This window comes from Vipera ursinii (assembly GCF_947247035.1).
Source record: "Vipera ursinii genome assembly, chromosome: 3".
In the NCBI taxonomy this organism is placed as follows: Eukaryota; Metazoa; Chordata; class Lepidosauria; order Squamata; family Viperidae; genus Vipera; species Vipera ursinii.
The window spans coordinates 175,275,218-175,298,612 of record NC_139516.1 but is presented as its reverse complement, the minus strand read 5'-3'; the positions used below and the strand labels follow the sequence as shown (position 1 = coordinate 175,298,612).

Genomic DNA, 23,395 nt, shown 5'->3' with positions numbered 1-23,395 from the left:
TCTTGGAGCCCAGGAAAATAAAATCAGTCACTACTTCCATTTCTTCCCCATCTATTTGCCAGGAATTGAGAGGGCCAGATGCCATGATCTTGGTTTTCTTAATGTTTAGTTTCAACCCAAGTTTTGCACTCTCCTTCTTCACCCGCAACACGAGGCTCTTTAGTTCTTCTTCACTTTCTGCCATTAGAGTGGTATCATCTGCATATCTTAGGTTGTTGATGTTTCTTCCGGCAATCTTAATTCCAACTTTTGATTCATCTAGCCCTGCCTTTCTCATGATGTGCTCTGCATATAAGTTAAATAGGCAAGGCGACAGTATACAGGTTGCCGGACTCCTTTCCCAATTTTGAACCAATCAGTGGTTCCGTGTCCAGTTCTCACTGTTGCTTCTTGACCCGCATATAGATTTCTCAAGAGACAAATAAGATGGTCTGGTATGCCCATCTCTTTAAGGACTTGCCAGAGTTTGTTATGATCCACACAATCAAAGGCTTTAGCATAGTCAATGAAGCAGAAGTAGATGTTTTTCTGGAACTCTCTAGCTTTCTCCATGATCCAGCGTATGTTAGCAATTTGATCTCTAGTTCCTCTGCCTCTTCGAAATCCTGCCTGTACTTCTGGTAGTTCTCGATCCACATACTGCTGGAGTCTAGCTTGTAGAATTTTAAGCATAACTTTACTAGCATGAGAAATGAGTGCAATGGTGCGATAGTTTGAACATTCTTTGGCACTGCCTTTCTTTGGAATTGGAATGTAAACTGATCTTTTCCAATCCTGTGGCCACTGTTGAGTTTTCCAAATCTTCTACTTAAGACATATATTTAACTAAAATAGAAAGACAGCTTATTCAGGTTACACATTTTAATTCACGAATATAAACTAGATCAAGGATTCCTAAAAAAAGGGAAAGGAAGGAAAATGGATATCCTGATTTATTTAACTATTTAGCATTTATTATTTACCTCCTTTTAGAATGGTTACTATCTTCCCAAAATAGTTGGAGGCATTATTTATTAATCCATCCATCAAATTTATATGGCTGCTCTCTCATGAAAAAGTGACTCTGGGCAGTGTACACTAAAACTATGAAAGAGTTAACTTATAAAAAACTATTATTCAGAAAAAAATAAAATGGGCATGAGATAAAGCTTCTGATGCTCTTCATAGGCAGCTCCATGTAGAGCCTGTAATCAGTTGAGGGGTAACTAGAGCATAGGTAACTGTGAACACAGCCCACCAATGTAGTAAAGGATGCAGCTGGCACACCATGCAAAGGAGTGCAGAGGCCCTCCTAGCCATGACCCCAACCTGCTCTTTGACCAGGAATTGTGAATTTACAAGGTCTCTGTTTGGGGCAGTACAATCCCATACCTCACTATAGATGGCATAGGCATAGAAATCCAGCAAATCCCAAAGCCCATAGCCCCACAGGATTCCCTTCACACACCCCAGGCACCAGGATGAGCTGTATATGGCATCATTGAATTCACCAGGGCAGAGATGTATAATTAGGTATCAATGTAGTGATGATATGCCATCCCATAGCAATAATTAGTTCATCCAGCAGCCTAATGTAGATGTTGAATAGGAGCAGAGACAGCACCAAACCCTGGGGTACCTCACACAGTAAGAGCCAAAAGTAAGATCTCTACCCAATCACCATTGACTGAATTAAACACAGAGAAAAGAGGTAAACCAGACAACACTGTGCTACTCACCCCCAATCCTCTAAGCCAGTCCAGAAGATACCTTGGTGGATGATATTAAAAGCCCAAGAGAGATCAAGTAGGGCAAAAATGGACAACCCTCATTCTGCCTATGCCAGATATCATCCAAAAGTGATCGATGTTCTTTCCATCTCTGGATCTGCAACAAGATTAACATCCATTTGTGAGCAAATTTGAGCAATTTTGCCTGATAGCTACAGAATAAATTCTTACACAACCCTGCTACTGATACTTCACTGCTCTTACCACCACAAATAGGCAGTAATAGTGGCTCTAACCCAAGTATGGTCAGGTTTGTTCCCTGTTAAATGCTGTTGCCACACCCAAAACACACCTGGATATGTCTCCAAAAGGGCCACCCTCTCTTCTAGAGCCACCAAGTCTAGTAATACATGTCAGCTTGTCCCTCTCATTGGTGATTAAATTGCAAATAAGGGAAGCACAGTTACAGACTAACTTAGCATTTAACAGCTGAAAGCCAGGGCCTCGGAAGTCTGCTGACTGTGTATAAGGGCTGAGATTAAGGAGCTGGAATACAAAACTACAATAAAACATCTGGCTTGCATTCCTTAAGAATGGCCTGCTCACTGTCTCCTACCATATATCCACTTCTTTTCACTAGCTTAATACTTCAGCTCATCCTTAACCTTCAAAGGAGGAACCATCTCTCCAAGACTGGGGACTGCTCACAGTGACCATCCCCCTAGCCCAGGGGTAGACAACCTTGTCTCTTTTATGACTCATGGACTTCAATTCCGAGAATTCCTCAGCCAGCATGGCTGGCTCAGGAATTCTGGGAGTTGAAGTCCATGAGTCATAAAAGAGCCAAGGTTGCCTACCCCTGCCCTAGCCAAACTCTCTCTTTGAAGGCAATGGGTAGTCTAGAAATATGAAATACAAATTAATTAATTGCTAACAAACCCAGTCCAAAGAAAAGAACCCATACAGCAGAAATGTCCACAACAAAAAAGCACACAGTACTGATGGGCCAGCTCCACAGGTCTGCCACCAGGTCTACTGGTATAACAAATGTGGCAGGCATGGTCAGTGCAGCAAACACAGCCCATTCTCTGGAAAATTAGCTTAAATATATGCAAATCTAAGTCCAAGTCCAAAACCCCTGCAGCCTCCATCCAAGTAGGTACCAATTCAGACATTCCTCTAACAATCCACTACAACAAGACACTAACATGAAGATAACCTGTTAATGTTTCCTGTTCTGTCCACCATTTTGTTAATCAGTTGTAAATAAATGCAGTAAGTGTATGGCTACTGGATCTGAGTTGCTAAAATGTGGGCTACCACTGTAAAGCGATGCAGAAAATGCTCTTTGCTGCCATTTAATATTTGTTTGCAGCCTAGATATGGCAGGTCTAAATAAATCTAAACAAACAAAGATGCTATCCAGAAGGTAAAAGTCTAGCTGACTAAAATTTCGTGGTGGTTGACAGGCTCCTTCCTCCATTTCTCTTAAAGAATTCTTAGGTGGTTGGTGGCAGCTGTGCTGAGGGAAAAGGAGAACAAATTATCCAGCTAAGTGGACTACTGAGTGGCTGATTTTTAGTTATAAGAGCCATGACTTATTTTGTCAGGTAGTATGAAATAAAAGTGTTATTTAAAATAATTACATTTTAGCAGTCTATTTCTGCAGTTATGCATGATTTGAAATTTTGCATGTGCATTAAAATGAAAGCTGATATTAACATTCCTTAGCGTTGGTTAGAATGTGTATTAATGGAAAAATCCTTGTGTCTTATTTTAAGACTTTTAAAATCAACTTATCACCTTAAGGCTAACATAAATAAAAACACATATGTCAATTATGAAAAGTAGAACATCAAACATCTGTATAATTTGGTAATCCAAGACAACTTGCCTCACAGCATTACTTGACAATTATCATTTCTGTTCACTTTTCAAATCAGTACATGCTTTGGGACTTATGTACTAAGTTGCTAAGTAGCAACATATGGCTCACTACTGTTCTTGTGATGTTGCTGCAAGCGAAGATTGTAATACTAGACTTGAAATGATTTCCACAGACAGCCATTCTTGGAAATAAGCCAGAAGTATAACTGTACCATTAAAATTAATATTCTTTTAGCTTGTCCCGAAAGACTGGTGCTTCTGGACTGGTATATATTTTATATATGTAAATATTGTATTCTTAGTAACTATTATTAACATAGAACTATGGATTCCAGATAGCTTTTACAATATTTTTTACTATGTTCATATCTACATTTACCAAGTAAAATATGGCAATTTTATTAATAGCTAAACTTTAGCATAGGAGGAGTAAAGTTTAACAAAGGAGAGATTTATCATCTCCTTGTGGCAATTCTCTACTGTCATCTATAAGAATTTCATGGCGATATTATCCATATATTAATATAACAAAGAAACTCATGGGATTAAGCACTTTCTTCTAATGTGTAACACTCTTCAGAGCTAACTTGTAAACTCAAGCCAGGGGAAAAATTATTTTAACATAGTCTTCCATTCTGATGTCCTCTAGATGTGTTAAACTTTCCCCAAGACTAGGACTCTTGGCCATTTTGAATAAATGAATTTAGTATATCTGGAAAAATCTGATGTGGGAATAATGAACACATTGGAGATAGGTTCTCCTGCTGATTGATTACTTTTAAAAGTCTTTAGACATCTGATAACCTGAAATGTGAAAAATGCTCCATCTGAGCTTTGGAATTAATTTTCATAGATGATAGTATAAAAGTTAATATTAATCACATGAGTGAATTTCTCATTCTTTTCAGATTTAATATGATAATTCAGCATTGAATATCATCTGTGTATTTTGTTTTACAGTTGCATTGTTGATTAGCTTTGTGTATTAGTGATTGCATTTTTTGTTTTACAGCAAATTTCCCTAAGCGTGTATTGTACTGGATTCTAGCTTTTTCCCCCCCCTTTCAGGTTGATATCTGTGCCTTTAATTGTATACGAAAGAAAGAACTTACACCTCATTTTTAAAAGTGTGTCATTGTAAAGTTTATGTATTACCACTAATGTTCTATACCAGGGGTGTCAAACTCAATTTCATTGAGGGCCTCATCAGCATTGATGTTACCCTCGGGGGGGGGGGCAGGTGGGTGTGGCCAGGGTGGGTGCGGCCTACTGGGTAGGCGTGGCTAGAGTGTGTGTGGCCGACTGGGTGGGCATGGGCAGCTCTACATTGTTCGCGTCAAGGGTGCTTATGGGGGCCTGGGCAGGAGTGAGACAGATCTGAGGGTCTCTGGCAGAAGGTGATGTGACCAGGTCAAGTGCCAAGGCATGGTCCACTGGAGGAGCTTCACTGTTCCTCTCAGGCCATGCGGGGGGAGGGGGCTGGACAGTAGCGCGGAGGCCAAATGCCTAGCCCAGCCCTCAAGCACCCGTGGCACTAAGCCGAGCCCCACTTCCCCAAGCGGGTGCCTAGCTGCACTTACCTCCTCCTCAAGGCTCCTGCTGCTGTGTTTGCTCTTCTTAGCCAGGTTGCTCATGATGGGTATGAGGGCAAAGTCAAGAGGGAGGCCCACTCCCTCTCCATGTGAGGAGACCTGGCTTTGTATCCAAAGCTTCCTTAGCAATAGGATGGGAGATTCCCCAGGATAGGCCAGGAGGAGGTGGCAAGGGGATGGTGAAAGGGCAGCAGGGCAGGACTAAAGCAGGACTTCCCTCAGACCCTCCCTCTCCTTCCTTCCTAAGAGTGGTGGGAAAATATTTGAGATGAGGGAGGGAGAAAAACAGGCAAGAAACGCAGCTGGGGAAGTGTCATCCTTTGTAAGGAATGAAGAAATGCACCATCATCTGGAAGTGGCCACCACATGGCCCTCGCCTACTTCACATATGTGGCTTGGTGGGCTCTGGGGGAGGGGCTGCCATGAGCAGCATGAATCGATGTTACCTGCGCAGTGCTGCCCAGCCCCCAGCCTGTTTGGCTTTGGCAGGCAGCGGGGCACTCTCCTCACAGTGCCGAGAGGCTGAACTGGGTGGAATGAATCTGAGGAGAAGTGCAACGCTGCCCAGCCCCTAGCCTGCCCCAAGTAGGCAGTGCCATGTGCTGGCCACTTCCAGGCAATGGTGCATTTCTTCATTCCTCACAAAGGGTGATACCTCCCCAGTGTGCACCCAGCGGGCAGGGCCAACGCAGCAGGAGTTGGTCCCTCGCTGTTTCCAGATGGGCTTGTGGAGCTAAGACTGAATGCGTTTCAGCCTAGATGGCCACCATGAAATTGTACATTGGCTCCTGGCCGGCCTGGGCCAAGGCAGCGGGGGCCATTTCCTCACTGTTTCCAGGATGGCTTCACGGGCCACATGAAACCACTTTGCGGGCCAGATCCGGTCCCCGGGCCTTGTGTTTGACCTGTCTGTTCTATATAGTGCTTATTAGCTGAACTACTTGGCTTTTTGAGTTAATCAAATAAACAATTAAATTATATTCAATAAAATAAAAGTAACAATAAGCTGTTATTTTCTTGTGAGTAAACAAAATGATACATGTTCTGTTAGAGTGCTAAAGCTATTTATGCCTATTATTATGCCACCTTCTTATACCTATTTTTCTAGAACTCTATCAGCATATCCTTAGATATATACCAAATATCTAGTATAGATATGTCCCTTCAAATATATATAACATGCTCTTCCATATACTTTTACCCAAACAATAACACACCTTTATGTCTTTACATAGATATTATAAAATACAGTTTCTTTTTTGGAAACCTAGAGCAATCATACATCATGGAAAAAACATACCATAGGAAATACATTACATGATTGAACATTATTAGGCTACTGCCTAGGTTTGTTTGTGAACATAAAAATACTTTGGAACTTCTTATTAGACAATAGCAGTGAACTGTTCCTTATGTTTAAGGTATAAAGGCACCTTGACCTATGGACCCTTGACCCAGTAAAACAATAACAATAGCATGCCACAGATTAATCTATTTACTCTCCCAATGTCTGGCATCTCAACAAGCCCAAATTACTTACTCCAACTGTCTTTAGTATAGCATTCAAATGATTACCCTGTGCAATCCCAGAGGTGTTCATTACAGATAAAATTGCTCTTTCTACCTTGCATACAAGTTGGGTTTTCAGTGGGAAATGAAAGGCTGCTTGGAAAACAGGACACCTAATTAAGTTAAACTACTCTAGCATTTGGCTTGACATCTTCATTACTCAAAATTAAAAAGATACTTCACTCGAACACACAGATTACTATTGTTTATGTTGTTGTCTCAAATTGGTGTCTCACACAGAAGCCTGTTTTCCAGAATTATATCTTTTAATTGTTCACATATTTCTTGCAGTTTATAAAAATGTCTGAAGAGTCAGGAGAGCTACTTATAATAGTCTTTACATACATTAAATACAAGCAGTCTAATGGTTCCAGGCAAAATTGTTTAGATGGCATTCTGGACTTGCATGCAGAAGGTTCACTCTGTAACTTTATATTTATTAAACTACACCATTTTTATAAAGCTCAGTACAATGTTATAGAATAAATTGCATTGTAATTGTTCCAATTAAATGCCTTCTGTGGGACATTTGGACCGCATAGTTTCCCAAAGTCTTAAAAATCTAGGGTTTTGTTTTTCTTTTAGTTTATTTTAAACCATCCTTTCAGCAAAATTGTACATTTTTTGTCTATCTCAGGTAACATATTCCTTTCTGTATTTGTATCTATTGCATATTTATATGCAGCTGAAATCTCAGGGAGAAGTAGTTGATGTGAAGTCAATCTGTGATTGAAAATGTCCCCATTTAACATTAATTTTGCAACTTTTAATGTTATCTGTATTGTAATGTGTTAAGAATTATTTATAGGAATTGTGTTATTTAGAATGAAATTACTCAAAGGACTTTTGATTTTATCTTGCAATCTGCTGTTTTTAGAAGACATTGTAACCAACCTTTGTGTCTCTAAGTGATCAGTCCAAATATATAGCGTGCTTTGTGTTTTAACATCAACAATAATGTAGTTTGTTGTCATAAAATCTTGTGTTACATGTGGTATTTATTGGCAGTACCCAGAGCCCATTGTGGCTCTGTGGAAGAGGAGATGTGTACTGTCCTTCCCCACAGAAAGTGAACCTCACCTTTCCTTGTCACAATATTGTGTTTTCTGCATACTGCTGAAGTGGGTATGTAATGTACACTAGGAGTGCAAGCACACTTATAATATTAAGACAAATACAGATATACAGAATTAAACAAAAGGAATATTTGCTGATGCAGTTCTGTATTGCTCTCTGTTTAAGGATTTCTCAATAAATTTGTCCTTTCAAAGCTAATATTTAAAACAAATTCACTGTAAATTTACATATTGACAGCATGATTATTTACATATACAATTTATATAGTCATCAATATACAGAGTGACAAAAATTAAAACCAAAAGAAGTGTAAACAAGTATAAACAAAAAATAAAGCAAACAATAACTGCTTGTGTTTCAAGAACAGCTTGGTTCAAAGAATCCATAAATTCAGCATAAGGAAATCCAAAAAGGAGAAAGCAGGTCAATTAGAATGCAAAAATAAAACACTTTAATTTAAGTAACCATTATGCAATATTGGATGTTTATGTCGCGGTCTCCAGAATTTCCATTCCCTATCAATTTCTGATAATCCATGTGTCAGGGTTCTGGCTGAAAAGCCCAACAAAGTAAATCTACCAGAGACATTGTGATCTCTAATGTGAAGATTTATTAGGCATAGCATACTGGTACGATAGAAAGACTACCAGCTCTGGCAATATGGCGGGAAAAAGTTAATTAAAAAAGTAAAACCTTTCCTCCCCTCTCTGACAGTTCAGGTCACATTGTCCAATTAGTTTTCAAACATCTGTTATGAGAATAAAACCTCAATTCACCAAAACATCTCTTCAGTGGCCTCAGCTCTCACACTGATAGCAACCACCTGTGCATCCCAAACCTTCCACCCCCTTCCCTCCAGACTGTAGGCAAGCTAGAAGCATCATGGCAGTTCTAAAGCAAGGGATCTTCATAGCTTGACGTCATGATTAGCCAGTCAGATGGATTACTCATTAGAAGGGTCAATCTTCCAATACATTTGCAACTCTATAGATGCCTCTCAGTTATTTCTATAGTTTAAATCTCTAAATTGGACTTGGCTGTGGTGATTCCTTGTGCTGACAAAACAGGGTTTAGATCAGTGTGTTCCTGATCTACAGTGATAAACCAAAGCACAGTAGGAATGGGCAGGACTTCTCAAGGAGGATAACCACAAGCCTGTTTGTTTTATTTGCCATCTAGTCACTTTGGAGACTGGCTTTGCTTGCCATTTAACTTTGATACAAGCCAATAGGAGAGGTGTTAATTATAAAACAAATGAAAAGCAGATGCAGGAATTGGATATACTAATTTAATGAAAAAAGGACTAGAAGTGATATGATAGCAGTGTTCCAATATCTAAGGGGTTGCCCCAAAGAAGTGGGGTAACTGTTCTGTTCCAGCCTACTACCGGCCCTGCAGAAATGTCAGGGACAACCCCTTTTCAATAGTCAATAGGCTGAAAGTAAGCCAGCCAAATTTATTTACACAAATGAAACAGATCCAAAACAGAGCAAAACAAATACTAACCATGACTAAATCAGAAGCTGTTCAAACGGTTGCCTTCAGCAACCAGCACCTCCCACACATTCCCCTTTTAAACACAGTTTCAAGGCGTGGCTTCTCTTTGCCTCCTCCCAAGGTGCCTCATTGCCCTCCTTTGTTCACTCCTGCTTGTCTGCCTCCTGCTTTGAGCGTCCATGAACAAAGCCAGCTGTGAATCATCTTCATCCAAGCTTTCAGGCTCACACAGCTGGGTCTGACGAGGAACAAGACGGGAGGGGCCTGGCTGAGAGCTCTGCGATGCCTCAGAACTTTCCTCTGCATGCTCTCCAATCCCATCCTCCTCCTCCTCCTCCTCAGAATTGTCCGATTCAGCTGCCGTACCCACAAGCTGACACTGAAGCACAACAGTATCAACCTATTTTCCAAAGCACCTGAAGGCAGGATAAGAAGCAATGGATGGAAATTAATCAAGGAGAGAACAGACCTAGAATTAAGGAAGAGTTTCCTGACAGAAATTTCCTGACAGTGAGAACAATTAATCAGTGGAATGACTTGTCTCCAGAGGTTGTGGGTGCTTCAACACTGGAGGTTTTGAAGAAGAGATTGGACAACCATTTGTCTGAAATGGTATGAGCAGAGTTGGACTAAAAGACCTCCAAGGTCCCTTACAACTATGTTATTCTGTTAAACTATTAATCATGCCTTAAGGTACATGTTATTTACTGATAGGTTTTCTTGTGCAAAATGAGTTTTGTTTGTGCTGCTTATCCATTATATAAAATTCTAGAAATATTAATTACAAGTTGCTTTCTTATCTATGATACAGTGAGGGCATAACTTAATATTTTGCTCAAAGGACCCCAAAAAGATCATTCACAATAACTACTTGAAAGTATGACTCATTGAAAGTATGACAGTGCAGTTTCTTCTCAGCTATAGTCTGTATGTGACAACAGCAAAATAGACTAGGAAATGAGGGGATCTAGGCAAATAGCAAATACTTCTGAACTTTTTGAGCATTACAAGATGCACTAGTATAGCATGCTTGGTAAACAAGCAGAAAATGTTTGGCCATTAAAGTGCTGATATAACTTCTACTTAGCTGCTACACCTACACTGCTAACACTGTAAAACATATAGTTTTGCTGAAACAAAATACTTGCCAAGTGTTTGTTAAAGAACAAACCAACTAAATGGTTCCGCCCCAGGCGCCTAATGGACCCTGAACGGTTCCAGATGGCACTTGGGTCTGTACCTATTGCCCTCATTCACAGCCCAGTTGATGCCTTGGTGGATGCCTGGGAAAAGGCGGCCACTGAGGCACTCGACTATGTTGTACCCTTGCGACCTCTGACCCGGCACAGATCCCATTGGGCTCCATGGTTTTCTGCGGAGCTCCAGGAGATGAAGCGTCGGAGACGGGGTCTAGAGAGCGGTTGGAGGTCCAGCCGTTCCGAATCTGACCGATTGCAGCTAAGAACCTTTATAAGGTCTTATCTTGCTGCGATGAGGACGGCAAGGGCTAATTACTTCGCTGCCCTCATCGTGTCCGCAGATAATCGCCTGGCCACCCTGTTTAGGGTGACTCACTCCCTTCTTAATTAGGAGGTGAGGGAGGATCCCTTACAGGGACGGGCCGAGGAGTTTAGTCATCATCTGACGGACAAAATTCCTCAGATCCGGGCCGGCGTGGACTCTGACTGGGCAGAGTCTGATGTGGTGGAATCGGACGGTCTTGAGCATGTTATCTGGACTGAGTTTGATCCTGTTTCCCCTGATGATGTGGACAGGATCATGGGGAGGCTGAGCTCCACCACCTGTTTGTTGGATCCGTGCCCCTCCTGGCTGGTTTATGCGGCCCGGGAGGGGACACGAGGCTGGTTCCAGGCAGTAATAACTGCTTCTTTGAAGGAGGGTGTCTTCCCCGCCGCCTTGAAGGAGGCGGTGGTGAGACCCCTTCTCAAGAAGCGTGTCCTGGACCTGGCTGTTTTAAATAACTATCGTCCAGTCTCCAACGTTCGCTTTTTGGCAAAGGTTGTTGAGAGTGTGGTGGCACATCAGCTTCCTCTGTTCCTGGAGGAAACTGATTATCTCGACCCGTACCAATCGGGTTTCAGGCCTGGGTACAGTACAGAGACGGCATTGGTCGCGTTGGTGAATGATCTCTGGCGGGCTCGGGACAGGGGTTGCTCCTCTGTCCTAGTCCTATTAGATCTCTCAGCAGTTTTCGATACCATCGACCATGGTATCCTTCTGTGGCGTCTCAGGGGGTTGGGAGTGGGAGGCACCGTTTTACGGTGGTTCTCCTCCTATCTCCTGGGCCGCTTGCAGTCGGTGTTGACTGGAGGGCAGAGATCCACCTCGAGGCCTCTCGCTTGTGGAGTTCCTCAGGGGTCGGTTCTCTCTCCCCTCCTGTTCAACATCTACATGATGGGTGAGGTCATTCGTGGTTTCGGGGTGGTGTATCATCAGTACGCTGATGATACCCAACTGTTTTTCTCCACCCCGAACCAACCCAGCGATGCCCTCGCCGTGATGTCCCGTTGCCTGGACGCGGTTCAGGTCTGGATGGGGAGAAACAGGCTTCGTCTCAATCCCGCCAAGACTGAGTGGTTGTGCGTATCGGCATCTTGGGCTAACCAGATTATTCCACCTTTAACGATGGGGGGTGAGGTGTTACCCCCCATTGATAGGGCTCACAACTTGGGCATCCTCCTGGACTCACGGCTCAATTTTGAAGATCATATAGGAGCCGTGACCAGGGGGGCTTTTGCCCAGGTTCGCCTGGTGCGCCAGTTGCGACCCTACCTGGACCGAGATGCCCTATGCACAGTCACTCATGTGCTCGTGACTTCCCGTTTAGACTACTGCAATGCTCTCTACATGGGGCTGCCCTTGAGGACCACTCGGAGGCTTCAAATGGTGCAGAATGCGGCCACGCGAGTTGTGATGGGGGTTTCCCGATACTCCCATGTAACACCTCTACTCTGTGAGCTGCATTGGCTTCCGGTTGCCCTCCAGGTGAGATTCAAGGTGATGGTGATGACCTATAAAGCCCTGAATGGCTTGGGTCCGGAATATCTGAGTGAACACCTGCTGCCGGCATCAAGCTCCCTTCGTCCAGTGCACTCCCACAGGGAGGGTCTTCTCAGGGTGCCGCCGATAAAAGACTGTTGGCGGATAACACCCAGGGGAAGGGCCTTCTCTGTGGGTGCGCCTGCCCTCTGGAACCAGCTGCTCGTGGAGCTTAGGACTGCCCCCGACCTCCGCACATTTCGCCGGGACTTGAAAACCTGGCTCTTTGAGCTCTCCGGCCCAGGCTGAGAATTTTTAACTGGGGTTTTTAATTCTAGGGATGATTTAATCTTTTTAAATTTGTTTTTAACTTTTGTATTGGTTGTTTTAAATGCCCTGTAAACCGCCCTGAGTCCTTCGGGAAAGGGCAGTATATAAATTTAATAAAATAAAATAAATAAATAAAATAAATAGTTAACAAAAATGAAATACCACACAATTTACTCTAAAAATAGGAGAAAGGGGAAAAAGAAAATTCAAACCAATTTTCTAAAAATGTTCATTTCTCTTGTTGACATCCAGCATGATGCAGTTGGTTCACTAAAAAATTATCATTTCAGTTCTGTCAGTCATTCACCATCTGCTTAATTAATATTGTCAGCCAGCAGGAAATTGAAAATAGAGAAATCAACATTTAGATGAATGTCTTTATATTAGTTTGTATAAAATATTTGTACTTGGTGTATAATATACAAAGACGCAACATGAGTCATTTGAGCAATGTATGCACTTCTGTGCTCACACATGCTATCTATTTTGCCCTCATTGTATCCTAAACTATTTTCTCTTAGCTTGCATCTAAAGAGGAATGTAGATTTGGCTCCAGGAATGAGGAAGCAATGAGTGAACCATTTAAGCAGAACTTTAAAAAAATATTATTCAGTCCTGAAAAAGAGGGCAGTGTAAGGAAGAAATTCAAAATAACCCTACCTTGATTTTATTTGATGTAAGATGGAGTAGAGAAAAAATTGAACGTGCCTTTGAGGTTTTGTTATTCTTCCTAACAACACTAAAGAACAATCCTTGGAATCGCTGCTGTGTGTTTCTTAATTTTGCCTATTTTGAAGGGCTGACATTGATCCTGAATGCTTCAGTAGTCTCCCATCAGAGAGGCAATGGACCTAGCCCTCTAGCTGTAAAATTTGGTAATAGATCTTTGAGGCAACTGTCTCTAGAACCAGTTTTGGAGGCATTGTTACAGCATCAATAGCAGATTGGTTGATTGATTTATTGATTGACTATATTATTTTTTTACTCCTAGCAACCACATAGATTTTCTCCATGATGATCTATCCCTAAAATATTTTTTCCAGATCTCATAATGGTGTCCACATGGCTACTATAACTTAGTCCATCTACTTTGGTGCTTGTCATTCTCTTCTCTTTCTTTCCAGTTTTGCTAGCAATAGAGACTTTTCCAGAGAGCTAGGATTTTGCATAATGTATCCATAATAGAACAATTTGAGCTTGATCATTTGTGCCATGAATGAGAACTCTGGATTGATTTGTTTGATGATGCATGAATGGCAGATTGATATACAAATAACAAACCTGCACAATGTTGTGATGCAGCTAGCACAGTAATTTGGATAAGCCTTACCTCAGCTGAGAACAGTTCCACAAGTTACTACACAGCCAGTATTGCTTTGTTGTCCTGAAACTCTACTGGTGAAGTTTAGGGGTGGATGTCTCAAGATCACTTCTTGACTTTCACAATACAGAGTGAGTCATTTAAGGTTCTACTTGAGTGGTATTTCCTATAGTTTGGCCCAAAGCCACCTTAATCTGTGGAAAAAACAGACGAATAGCTCATGCTGCTCATTGAGAGCAGTAAAGGATTATTGGAAATTACCAGAATTGTTTGCAAAATTTTAGACATGCTTTTTCATAAGCTAGTCAAGGAAACATCAGCAAATCAGCAAATCAGGTGAAGAAATAACATTGTTTTGTTTGTGAGCACATACAGTAGTTGATTTCCAGTTGTATGCCAGAGATGAGCATTGAAATGATTGTCCCCTGATTAACCCATTTTGGAAAGGACTTTTAATGGCATTTTTGTAATTTTTTAAAATAAAGACTTGTTGGATTTCTCTATCATCATATCTCCCTTTCAAGAAATCTTTGGCTACCAATGGCCTCTTGCTCTACTGTTCCCCATTTTCAGGAGAGACAAGGCCACTCAGCTCTTCTTAAGGGAATACCGTATTTTCCGGCGTATAAGACGACTTTCTAACCCATGAAAATCATCTCAAAAGTTGGGGGGTCATCATATAACCTCATTCGTCTTATACACCGGAAAATCAGCGAGCCTGGGAAGGCACGCCCTCCCCTCTCACTGTGGAGGAAGCAGGGCAGGCTGGCGTCTGGCGGGAGCCAGCAGGGCAGTCCTGCGCACGTGCGCGCTCCCCAGCTGTTAAGGAGCACTCCTTATCAGCTGGGGAGCGCGTGCGTGCGCAGGACTGCCCTGCCGGCTCCCGCCCGACGCTCTTCCCTCTTGAGGCAGCATCGCTCCCCGGCTCCTAAGGAGTCCTCGGGGATGCTGCCTCAAGAGGGAAGAGCGTCGGGTCCTGCCGGCCCCCACCCGACGCTCTTCCCTCTTGAGGCAGCATCCCCGAGGACTCCTTAGGAGCCGGGGAGTGATGCTGCCTCAAGAGGGAAGAGCGTCGGGCGGGAGCCGGCAGGGCAGTCCTGCACACGCGCGCGCTCCCCGGCTGCTAAGGAGTGCTCCTTAACAGCTGGGGAGCGTGCGCGTGCGCAGGACTGCCCTGCCGGCTCCCGCCAGACGCCAGCCTGCCCTGCTTCCTCCACAGTGAGAGGGGAGGCCGTACCTTGCCGGGCTCGCTGATTTTCCGGCGTATAAGACGAAAAATCTTGAAAATCATCTCAAAAGTTGGGGGGTCGTCTTATACGCCCAGTCGTTTTATATGCCGGAAAATACAGTAGTTAGATTTAGCCAAGGCCAAATATTCTGATTAGCTAAATTGACATTACCAATAACTGTGGATGGACATAAGTATTCACTATTAAGATTGTTCTTATTAACATAAAAAAGCAGAATCAAAATGCTGTATTTTCATAGAATACACTTTGTATCTAAGGCTAATTTTCACTGGGTATAGCAAATTAAATTTATTATTCTTTTATGCACTATAGAACAATACTTAAGAACAAGAATTTCTCCACTTGTATTTTTTCTGCTCTTGAGTAGCTATGAATGCTAGGAGGCCTTTTTGAGGTAATATTAATTTTATAAATTCCCTTCCCTTCCCTAGCTCCTGTTCAGCTCTGTGAAGACTCTTAGAAAATTGTAATGAAGCCTTAAATTTAGCCACTGAAGTGGAGAGAATTGTACTTAATGGAAGCAGTGAAAATATTAAAGGTTGTAAACCTCCAAAAAACTATTTTTTTTTAATTACATTTATATCCCGCCCTTCTCCGAAGACTCAGGGCGGCTTACAAGCTTAGCATTCATAGTAGTACAAATGTCTTAATACAGTAGATAGGTGCTTTAAAAGTGTGTAGAGAATAAATGATTGCCTACCATTATGCTAGTCACAAACTTCATTTTGCTTGTAAACCTTATATTGCTTACAGTGTTTGAAAAAGTGTTTTGTCACTTTGAAATATTAGTGGATTTCTTTGGTTTTCATGATAGTTTCATTAAAACTTTTCTTTCATCTTTCCACAGTCTTTTCCTGGTCAAAGCCTTGAAAGTGAAGATTTTAACATACCTCCCATTACTCCACCTTCATTACCTGACAATTCACTGGTACATTTGAATGATACAGAATCTGGTTACCCTTCACTGTGTCACCCTATAAACCATAATGGCCTGCTTCCATTCCACCCGCAAAATATGGATCTACCTGAAATCACAGTCTCAAATATGCTTGGCCAAGATGGAACGATGCTTTCAAATACTTTGTCTGTGGTAAGATTATTAATTGCATATATGTTTGTGGGTATGCATGTATGTATGCATTCATGTATGTTTTCCAAAACAATGTACTATTTGTAATCTGATAAGAAGCTTACTTTACATTATACATGATATAAGAGGTTTGGGGATTGAAAAAGTATTACCCTCTTTCCCAAATCATTAAGGACAGTCCTAATTTTGAAGTTAGAGGAAGATCTTTTAACATAACGAGGATAAGGTTTGCTTGTTGCTCGCCATTTCTCAGTTTTTCAGATACAGTATATATTGTGGCAGAAGTAGAAAGGCAATCACACTGTGGATACTTCTGCAGATAGAACACTGCTGTACTATACATAATTCCTGGAAGCCAAAGATAAATAAAATGGATGGACACCTTGGAATCTGGCATGTAAAGACTTCAGGTTGTCCTTCAAAACCTTATTTATGGTCCCCTGTAAATGTTTTACAGGAGGAGAAGATTATATAGAGATTACCTGTGTTTAATATCATGTCATTTTAATTACCCTTAAATGTAACTAAATTAAATTTAGAATTCACTGTGATCCCATCCACTTTCTGGAGAACAACCTCTGGCATGCCAGTTCAGGTTGTATATGCCACTCCTAAGAAATGTTTTCCAGATTGTATATTTGACATGCTTGGAAGAAGGGAAATAATCTATATTGCTGAAATCACAGAACTGTATGTATAATAAAACTATGCATGATTAGGTAGAATTAAGAGTTTTGATTGCATTGCTAGTTTCAACTAAAACTACTGGATTTTTTTGTTGTTGAATATAGCATGTAACAATATCACAATCTTGCCTCAAGGTTTTTTTAACATTAAATAGTATATTTTATTTATTCTATGAGAAAAGATTTGCAGACAGCATTTTTCTTTGTTATTTCTTTTTCTGCATGTGCGGTTAATTTCCATGGCTACTGAATTGTTAGCAAATGTTTGAGGATTAAAATAGTCCTTTGAATCACGAAAACTAGAATGTGTATATATATATATATATATATATATATATATATATATATGTATATGTATATGTATATGTATATGTATATGTATATGTATATGTATATGTATATGTATATGTATACACACACACACACACACACACACACACACACACACACACACACACACACACATATATATATATATATACACATATACACTTGCTTAGTCCCAGACACGGGACAAATCTTATTTCCTGTTTCAGCCTAGCCCAAGGCCATCTACAGGCAGTAGCCACAGCAGTGGCAGCTCATATTTGTGTAATTTTTTTTTAGCAAGCCAAAAAAAATTTACACACACATACATACATACATACATACATATATATAATATTTTTTTTCTGGACTGAATTAATCTCTGTTCATACATAAAGTCTAAATGCTGCTTCATGTTTCACCTTTGGGGATGAAATGAATACAGAGTTGATATAAAGAAATGTATCTGAATCATATGAAGATCTTAAGAGGATAAGAATAGTATTTAATGCATACGTACTGGTTTTCACTAATGGTATATTGCAAGACTTTTTCTGTACTGAGGGCTAGAGTTTGGAAACCAAACATTTCCCTAAAGAACTGACATTTCATATCTATTTCTTTCAAAGAAGGAGGAACAGTAGAATTTTGAGAGCTTGTAGATATTCAGCCTGAGAAAATCATTAAGAAAAAGTAAATAAAAGCCAAGTTGGGTAACTACAGTATTCAAGATACTTGGGGGATTTTAATATAAAACTGGAGGAAAAACTTTGATAACCTAAAAGAAGAAAAAAATGCACTGCAAGATTGTTTATGGTTTATTTAGGTTCAAGTCATTTGCTTCTTTTAAGTTGTTTTTCAAATAGTAGAGCTTAGCTTTTTAACAAATTAAAACTTTTAGTATTATATTTAATTTTAATTTATGAAGAAAAGTGAACAGATCTTACAATATTATTTTACATTGATTTTACAGTTTACATTTTAAAATGCATCTCTTTCTATAATTTTGAAAGGAAATAATCTATGAAAATCCTTTTGGCCAATATCTGAAAACATCAGCTGCTATATAATTTTAAATGTTCTGTTCATGCAAGGTTATGGTATTTCACAATATCAGAAGTATGAATGATATCTTTTTTTCAGTATAATCTTACCAGCCACATGTAGTGAAATATTTGGCTCACATATGGCTCATGACTTTATGGCTATAGTTGGAAGAGTTCCCTGGAATCATACTGCTAGTTTAAGTAATGAAGAGGTAATAGAAGTGAAAGATAATGGAAACAAAAGGTAAGGTTATTAGAAAGAAAAGTATGTAGCGGGAAAAGGAGGAGGAATACTTGGCTTAGTAATAATATTTGTGAAAGGGTTTTGGAATTATGATTGTTCAGAAACTGAATATTAATCAATGAAAAGATACCAAAGAAGGTAAATGCAATTTTAAGCTGCATCAATAAATGTAGTTTGTGAATTCCATTCTATTCTGCATTGGCTAGACCACAGGTCTGCAACCTGCAGCTCCGGAGCCGCATGCGGCTCTTTCAGCCATCTCCTGCGGCTCCTGGTCCTCTGCCATGTGCAGTCCCCCCCAAAAAAAAGTGGGACTAAAAAAGTTCAACCAATCAATTCAAATATGCAGCGTAGGTGCATATCTCGCCTTGGCTCTACTCTTCAGTCAAACCCTGTTCTGTGCATGTGCGCATGTACGCGCATGCGCACATATTTTTTGCGGCTCCCAGTTTTTCCTTTTGTGAGGGAACCGGTTCTGAGTGGCTTTTTCACTGTTTCAGGTTGCTGACCCCTGGGCTAGACCTACCTCAAAATGTTTGTCCAGGTCTGGGTAACACATTTTAAGAATGATTACCAAACATTTGAGAGAGATGGAAAGAGGGCAACAAGGATGATAAAGAGAATAAGTCTTAGGAGAAGACACTGCAGAAATTTTGGAAAAGATAGGTGACAGATATGATAGCATTATTTAAGACCTGTTATTGTCCCAGAGTGCAGGACGTGGAATAATGGTTTAAAATAAAAGGAAGGGAAAATTTTTATTTGAATTTCTGCACTGAGCAGGGTATTAGATTCTGTCTCCTCAGTGACTCATCCCAGTTCCATGATTGTTCAGGCTAATACAAATAGTCCTGGACTCACAACCACAATTCAGCCCCAAATTTCTGTGGCTAAGTAAGACAGTTGTTGAGTTTTTCCCCATTTTATGACCTTTCCTGTCACAGTTGTTAAGTGAATCACTGCAGTTATTAAGTTAACATGGTTGTTAAGTGAATCTGGCTTCCCCATTGACTTTGCTTGTCAGAAGGCTGTAAAAGGTGATCACAGGACCCCAAGAAACTGCAACTGTCATAAAGAGCCTTGGTGGAGCAGTGGGCTAATGCCTCCTTAAGTAACACCAGCTGCCTGCAATTAGTGCAGGTTCGCATCCCACCAGGCTCAAGGTTGACTCAGCCTTCCATCCTTCCGAGGTAGGTAAAATGAGGACCCAGATTGTTGGGGGCAATTAAGCTGACTTTGTAATAATGCCGCTTGGGGTGTGTGTGTGAAAACCCTAATAAGCAGGCATATACATAGAATGAAGGCTACTGCTAAGCTTATAAGCCGCCCTGAGTCTTCGGAGAAGGGCGGGATATAAATGGAATTAAAATAAAATAAAAATAAAAAATAAATATGAGAGAGCTTCCAAACCTCTGAATTTTGATCATGTGACCACAGCGTTGCTGCAGCTGTCGTAAGTGCGAAAAATGGTTATAAGTCACTTTTTTTCAGTGCTGTTGTGACTTCAAATGATCAGTAAATGAACTGTTGTAAGTTGAGGACTACCTACATGTAATTGCTATCCTTGACCTGTCTGAATCCAGAGAAATACTTTTTCGTGGGTTTTTTTTGCATTTTTTCCCTTATTATCCTGGATATGTGGCACAGAAACAATAACCAGAGTTACAAAGAATACATTGTATGGTGTAGCTAGCATATTGGAAGTAACCCAAGCCCCACCATACAAAGATATCTTTCTCTTTCTGCTGATTATGATGAGGTTTAATTGCAATATTTGCAAGGCCATAGAGATGTGATGAAAACTGAAAGGTATAACCTCCTTGTTTTAAGAAAGTGTGTTACCTAAGTGGGGGGAGAAGCTAAACATAAAACAGCAGTGTAATCTGGATAGAAATAAATGTAAATGCAATTTGAGGTTCATTCAACCAATGTTAACTTTCTAAATGATAAGAAGCAATTATACCATTCTCTTCTCTTTACATCATATACTACCTGTTCTGGGCCTCAGAGTTTAAGAAAGATCCTCAGAAACTGAATCAGGTTAAGAAAATGATAACAAAGATGAGCAGAGAAGTTGATATTACATATTATTAAGAGAGATTGAAAAAAATTAATATATTTTTCATGAGACATGAAGACTAGTGGGTGGATATCTAATATCATATATCAGGAGGGCAAAAGAAGGTCAAGGCATGTCTTCTTTTGTTTCAGAGTGCGTGACAGATTCCCAGATTATAGAAATAATTAAGTTGCAGAAATAAAGGTTTCAATTACATTTTAGAAAATACTTCAAATCAGGGAGAGCATTTTAACAGTGGAACCAGTTCTCCAGACAATGAATTTCCTCCGGTAAATGTTCTGGAATGAACTCAGGACAGTAGGTCTGTGTGAAAATTTGAAACAAGTGGTTTGCAATATATGCTAGTGTGATTGTGGCACCTTTTTTTGATGCAGATAACTCTTTTGCAAGTTTTGCATGGCTGCTTCATGTATTCCCAGTTGTGTATAAGGGCATATGTCCCCCTGTCCCCATGTCATGGTCCGATCACTATCTCCTGCGGTTGGTCTTCCGCTATGTCACCCCCCGCCACTGGGCTGCGGAACAGACCAGGTGGTTCCGCCCCAGGCGCCTAATGGACCTGGATTGGTTCCAGATGGCGCTTGGGTCTATTCCTATCTCCCTCACTCACAGCTCGGCCAACACCTTAGTGGATGCCTGGGAAAGGGCTGCCACTGAGGCATTCGACCGTGTTGTCCCCTTGCAACCCCTAACCCGGCACAGATCCCGGTGGGCTCCATGGTTTTCTCCGGAGCTCCGGGAGATGAAGCGTTGGAGACGGGGTCTAGAGAGTTGTTGGAGATCCAGCCGGTCTGAACCTGACCGATTGCGGCTAAGAGCCTTTACAAGGTCTTATCTCGCTGCGATGAGGACGGCGAAGTCTAATTACTTCGCTGCCCTCATTGCGTCTGCAGATAATCGCCTGGCCGCCTTGTTTCAGGTTACTCGCTCCTTTCGTCATCGGGAGGAGAGGGAGGACCCCTTGCAGGGCAGGCCGAGGAGTTTAGTCGTCATCTTGCGGATAAAATTGCTCAGATTCGGGCCGGCTTGGACTCTGACTGGACAGAGTCTGACGGGGAGGAATCGAGTGGTCTTGAGAGTGTTATCTGGACTGAGTTCTATCCTGTGACCCCTGATGAGGTGGACAGGATCATGAGGAGGCTGAGCTCTTCCACCTGTTTATTGGACCCATGCCCCTCCTGGCTGGTTTATGCAGCCCGGGAGGAGACACGAGGCTGGTTCCAGGCAGTAATAACTGCTTCTTTGAGGGAGGGTGTTTTCTCTGCTGTCTTGAAAGAGGTGGTGGTGAGGCCCCTCCTCAAGAAGCCTGCCCTGGACCCGGCGATTTTGAATAACTATTGTCCTGTATCCAACCTTCGCTTTTTGGCGAAGGTTGTTGAGAGTGTGGTGGCGCATCAGCTCCCTCTGTTCCTGGAGGAAACGGACTATCTCGACCCATACCAATCGGGGTTCAGGCCCAGGCATAACACAGAGATGGCATTGGTTGTGCTGGTGAATGATCTCTGGCGGGCCCAGGACAGGGGTTGTTCCTCTGTCCTAGTCCTATTAGATCTCTCAGCGGCTTTTGATACCATCGACTATGGTATCCTACTGCGGCGCCTCAGGGGGTTGGGAGTGGGGGGCACTGTTTTACAGTGGTTCTCCTCCTACCTCCTGGGCCGCTCGCAGTCGGTGTTGATGGGAGGACAGAGGTCCGCCCCGACATCTCTCATTTGTGGAGTCCCTCAGGGGTCGGTCCTCTCTCCCCTCCTGTTCAACATCTACATGAAGCCGCTGGGTGAGCTCATTCATGGTTTTGGGGTGGGGTATCACCAGTACGCTGATGATACCCAACTTTTTCTTTCCACCCCTGAACCAACCCAGTGATGCCCTCGCCGTGATGTCCCGTTGCCTGGAGGCGGTCCGGGTTTGGATGGGGAGAAACAGGCTTCATCTCAATCCTGCCAAGACTGAGTGGCTGTTCATACCGGCATCTCGGACTGACCAGCTTTTTCCATCATTAACAATAGGGGATGAGGTGTTACCCCCCGTTGATAGGGTTCGCAACTTGGGCGTACTCCTGGATTCACGGCTCAGTTTTGAAAATCATATAGGAGCCGTGACCAGGGGGGCTTTTGCCCAGATTCGCCTGGTGCGCCAGTTGCGGCCCTATCTGGACCAAGATGCCCTACACACAGTCACTCATGCGCTCGTGACCTCACGGTTAGACTACTGCAATGCCCTCTACATGGGGCTGCCCTTGAGGACCACTCGGAGGCTTCAACTGGTGCAGAATTCAGCCACGCGAGTTGTGATGGGAGCTTCCCGATACTCCCATGTAACACCTCTTCTCTGCGAGCTGCATTGGCTTCCTGTTGCCCTCCGGGTGAGATTCAAGGTGCTGGTAATGACCTATAAAGCCCTAAATGGCTTGGGTCCGGACTATCTAAGGGAACACCTGCTGCCGGCATCATCTTCCCATCGTCCTGTGCGCTCCCACAGGGAGGGCCTTCTCAGGGTACCGCCGGTTAATGAATGCCAGCGGGTTATTCACAGGGGAAGGGCGTTCTCTGTGGGTGTACCTGCCGTATGGAACCAACTACCCATGGAACTTAGGACTGCCCCTGACCTTCGCTCATTTCGCCGGGACCTGAAAACTTGGCTCTTTGAGCTGTTTGGCCCAGACTGTGGGGTTTTTAATTTAATTGGGTTTTAGATTTACTTTTGGGGCT

The 23,395-nt window shown here is 42.0% G+C and overlaps 1 protein-coding gene across 1 annotated transcript in view; it reads left to right on the top strand.

The window, feature by feature from the left end:
• TOX (thymocyte selection associated high mobility group box) overlaps positions 1-23,395 on the top strand; it is a gene marked incomplete at both ends in the record, with an annotated part of 225,648 nt that overhangs the window by 116,823 nt on the left and 85,430 nt on the right. The window contains one exon of the mRNA XM_083361215.1: positions 16,080-16,322. Coding sequence (XP_083217341.1) covers positions 16,080-16,322 — 243 coding nt within the window. The remainder of the gene's footprint in view (positions 1-16,079; positions 16,323-23,395) is intronic.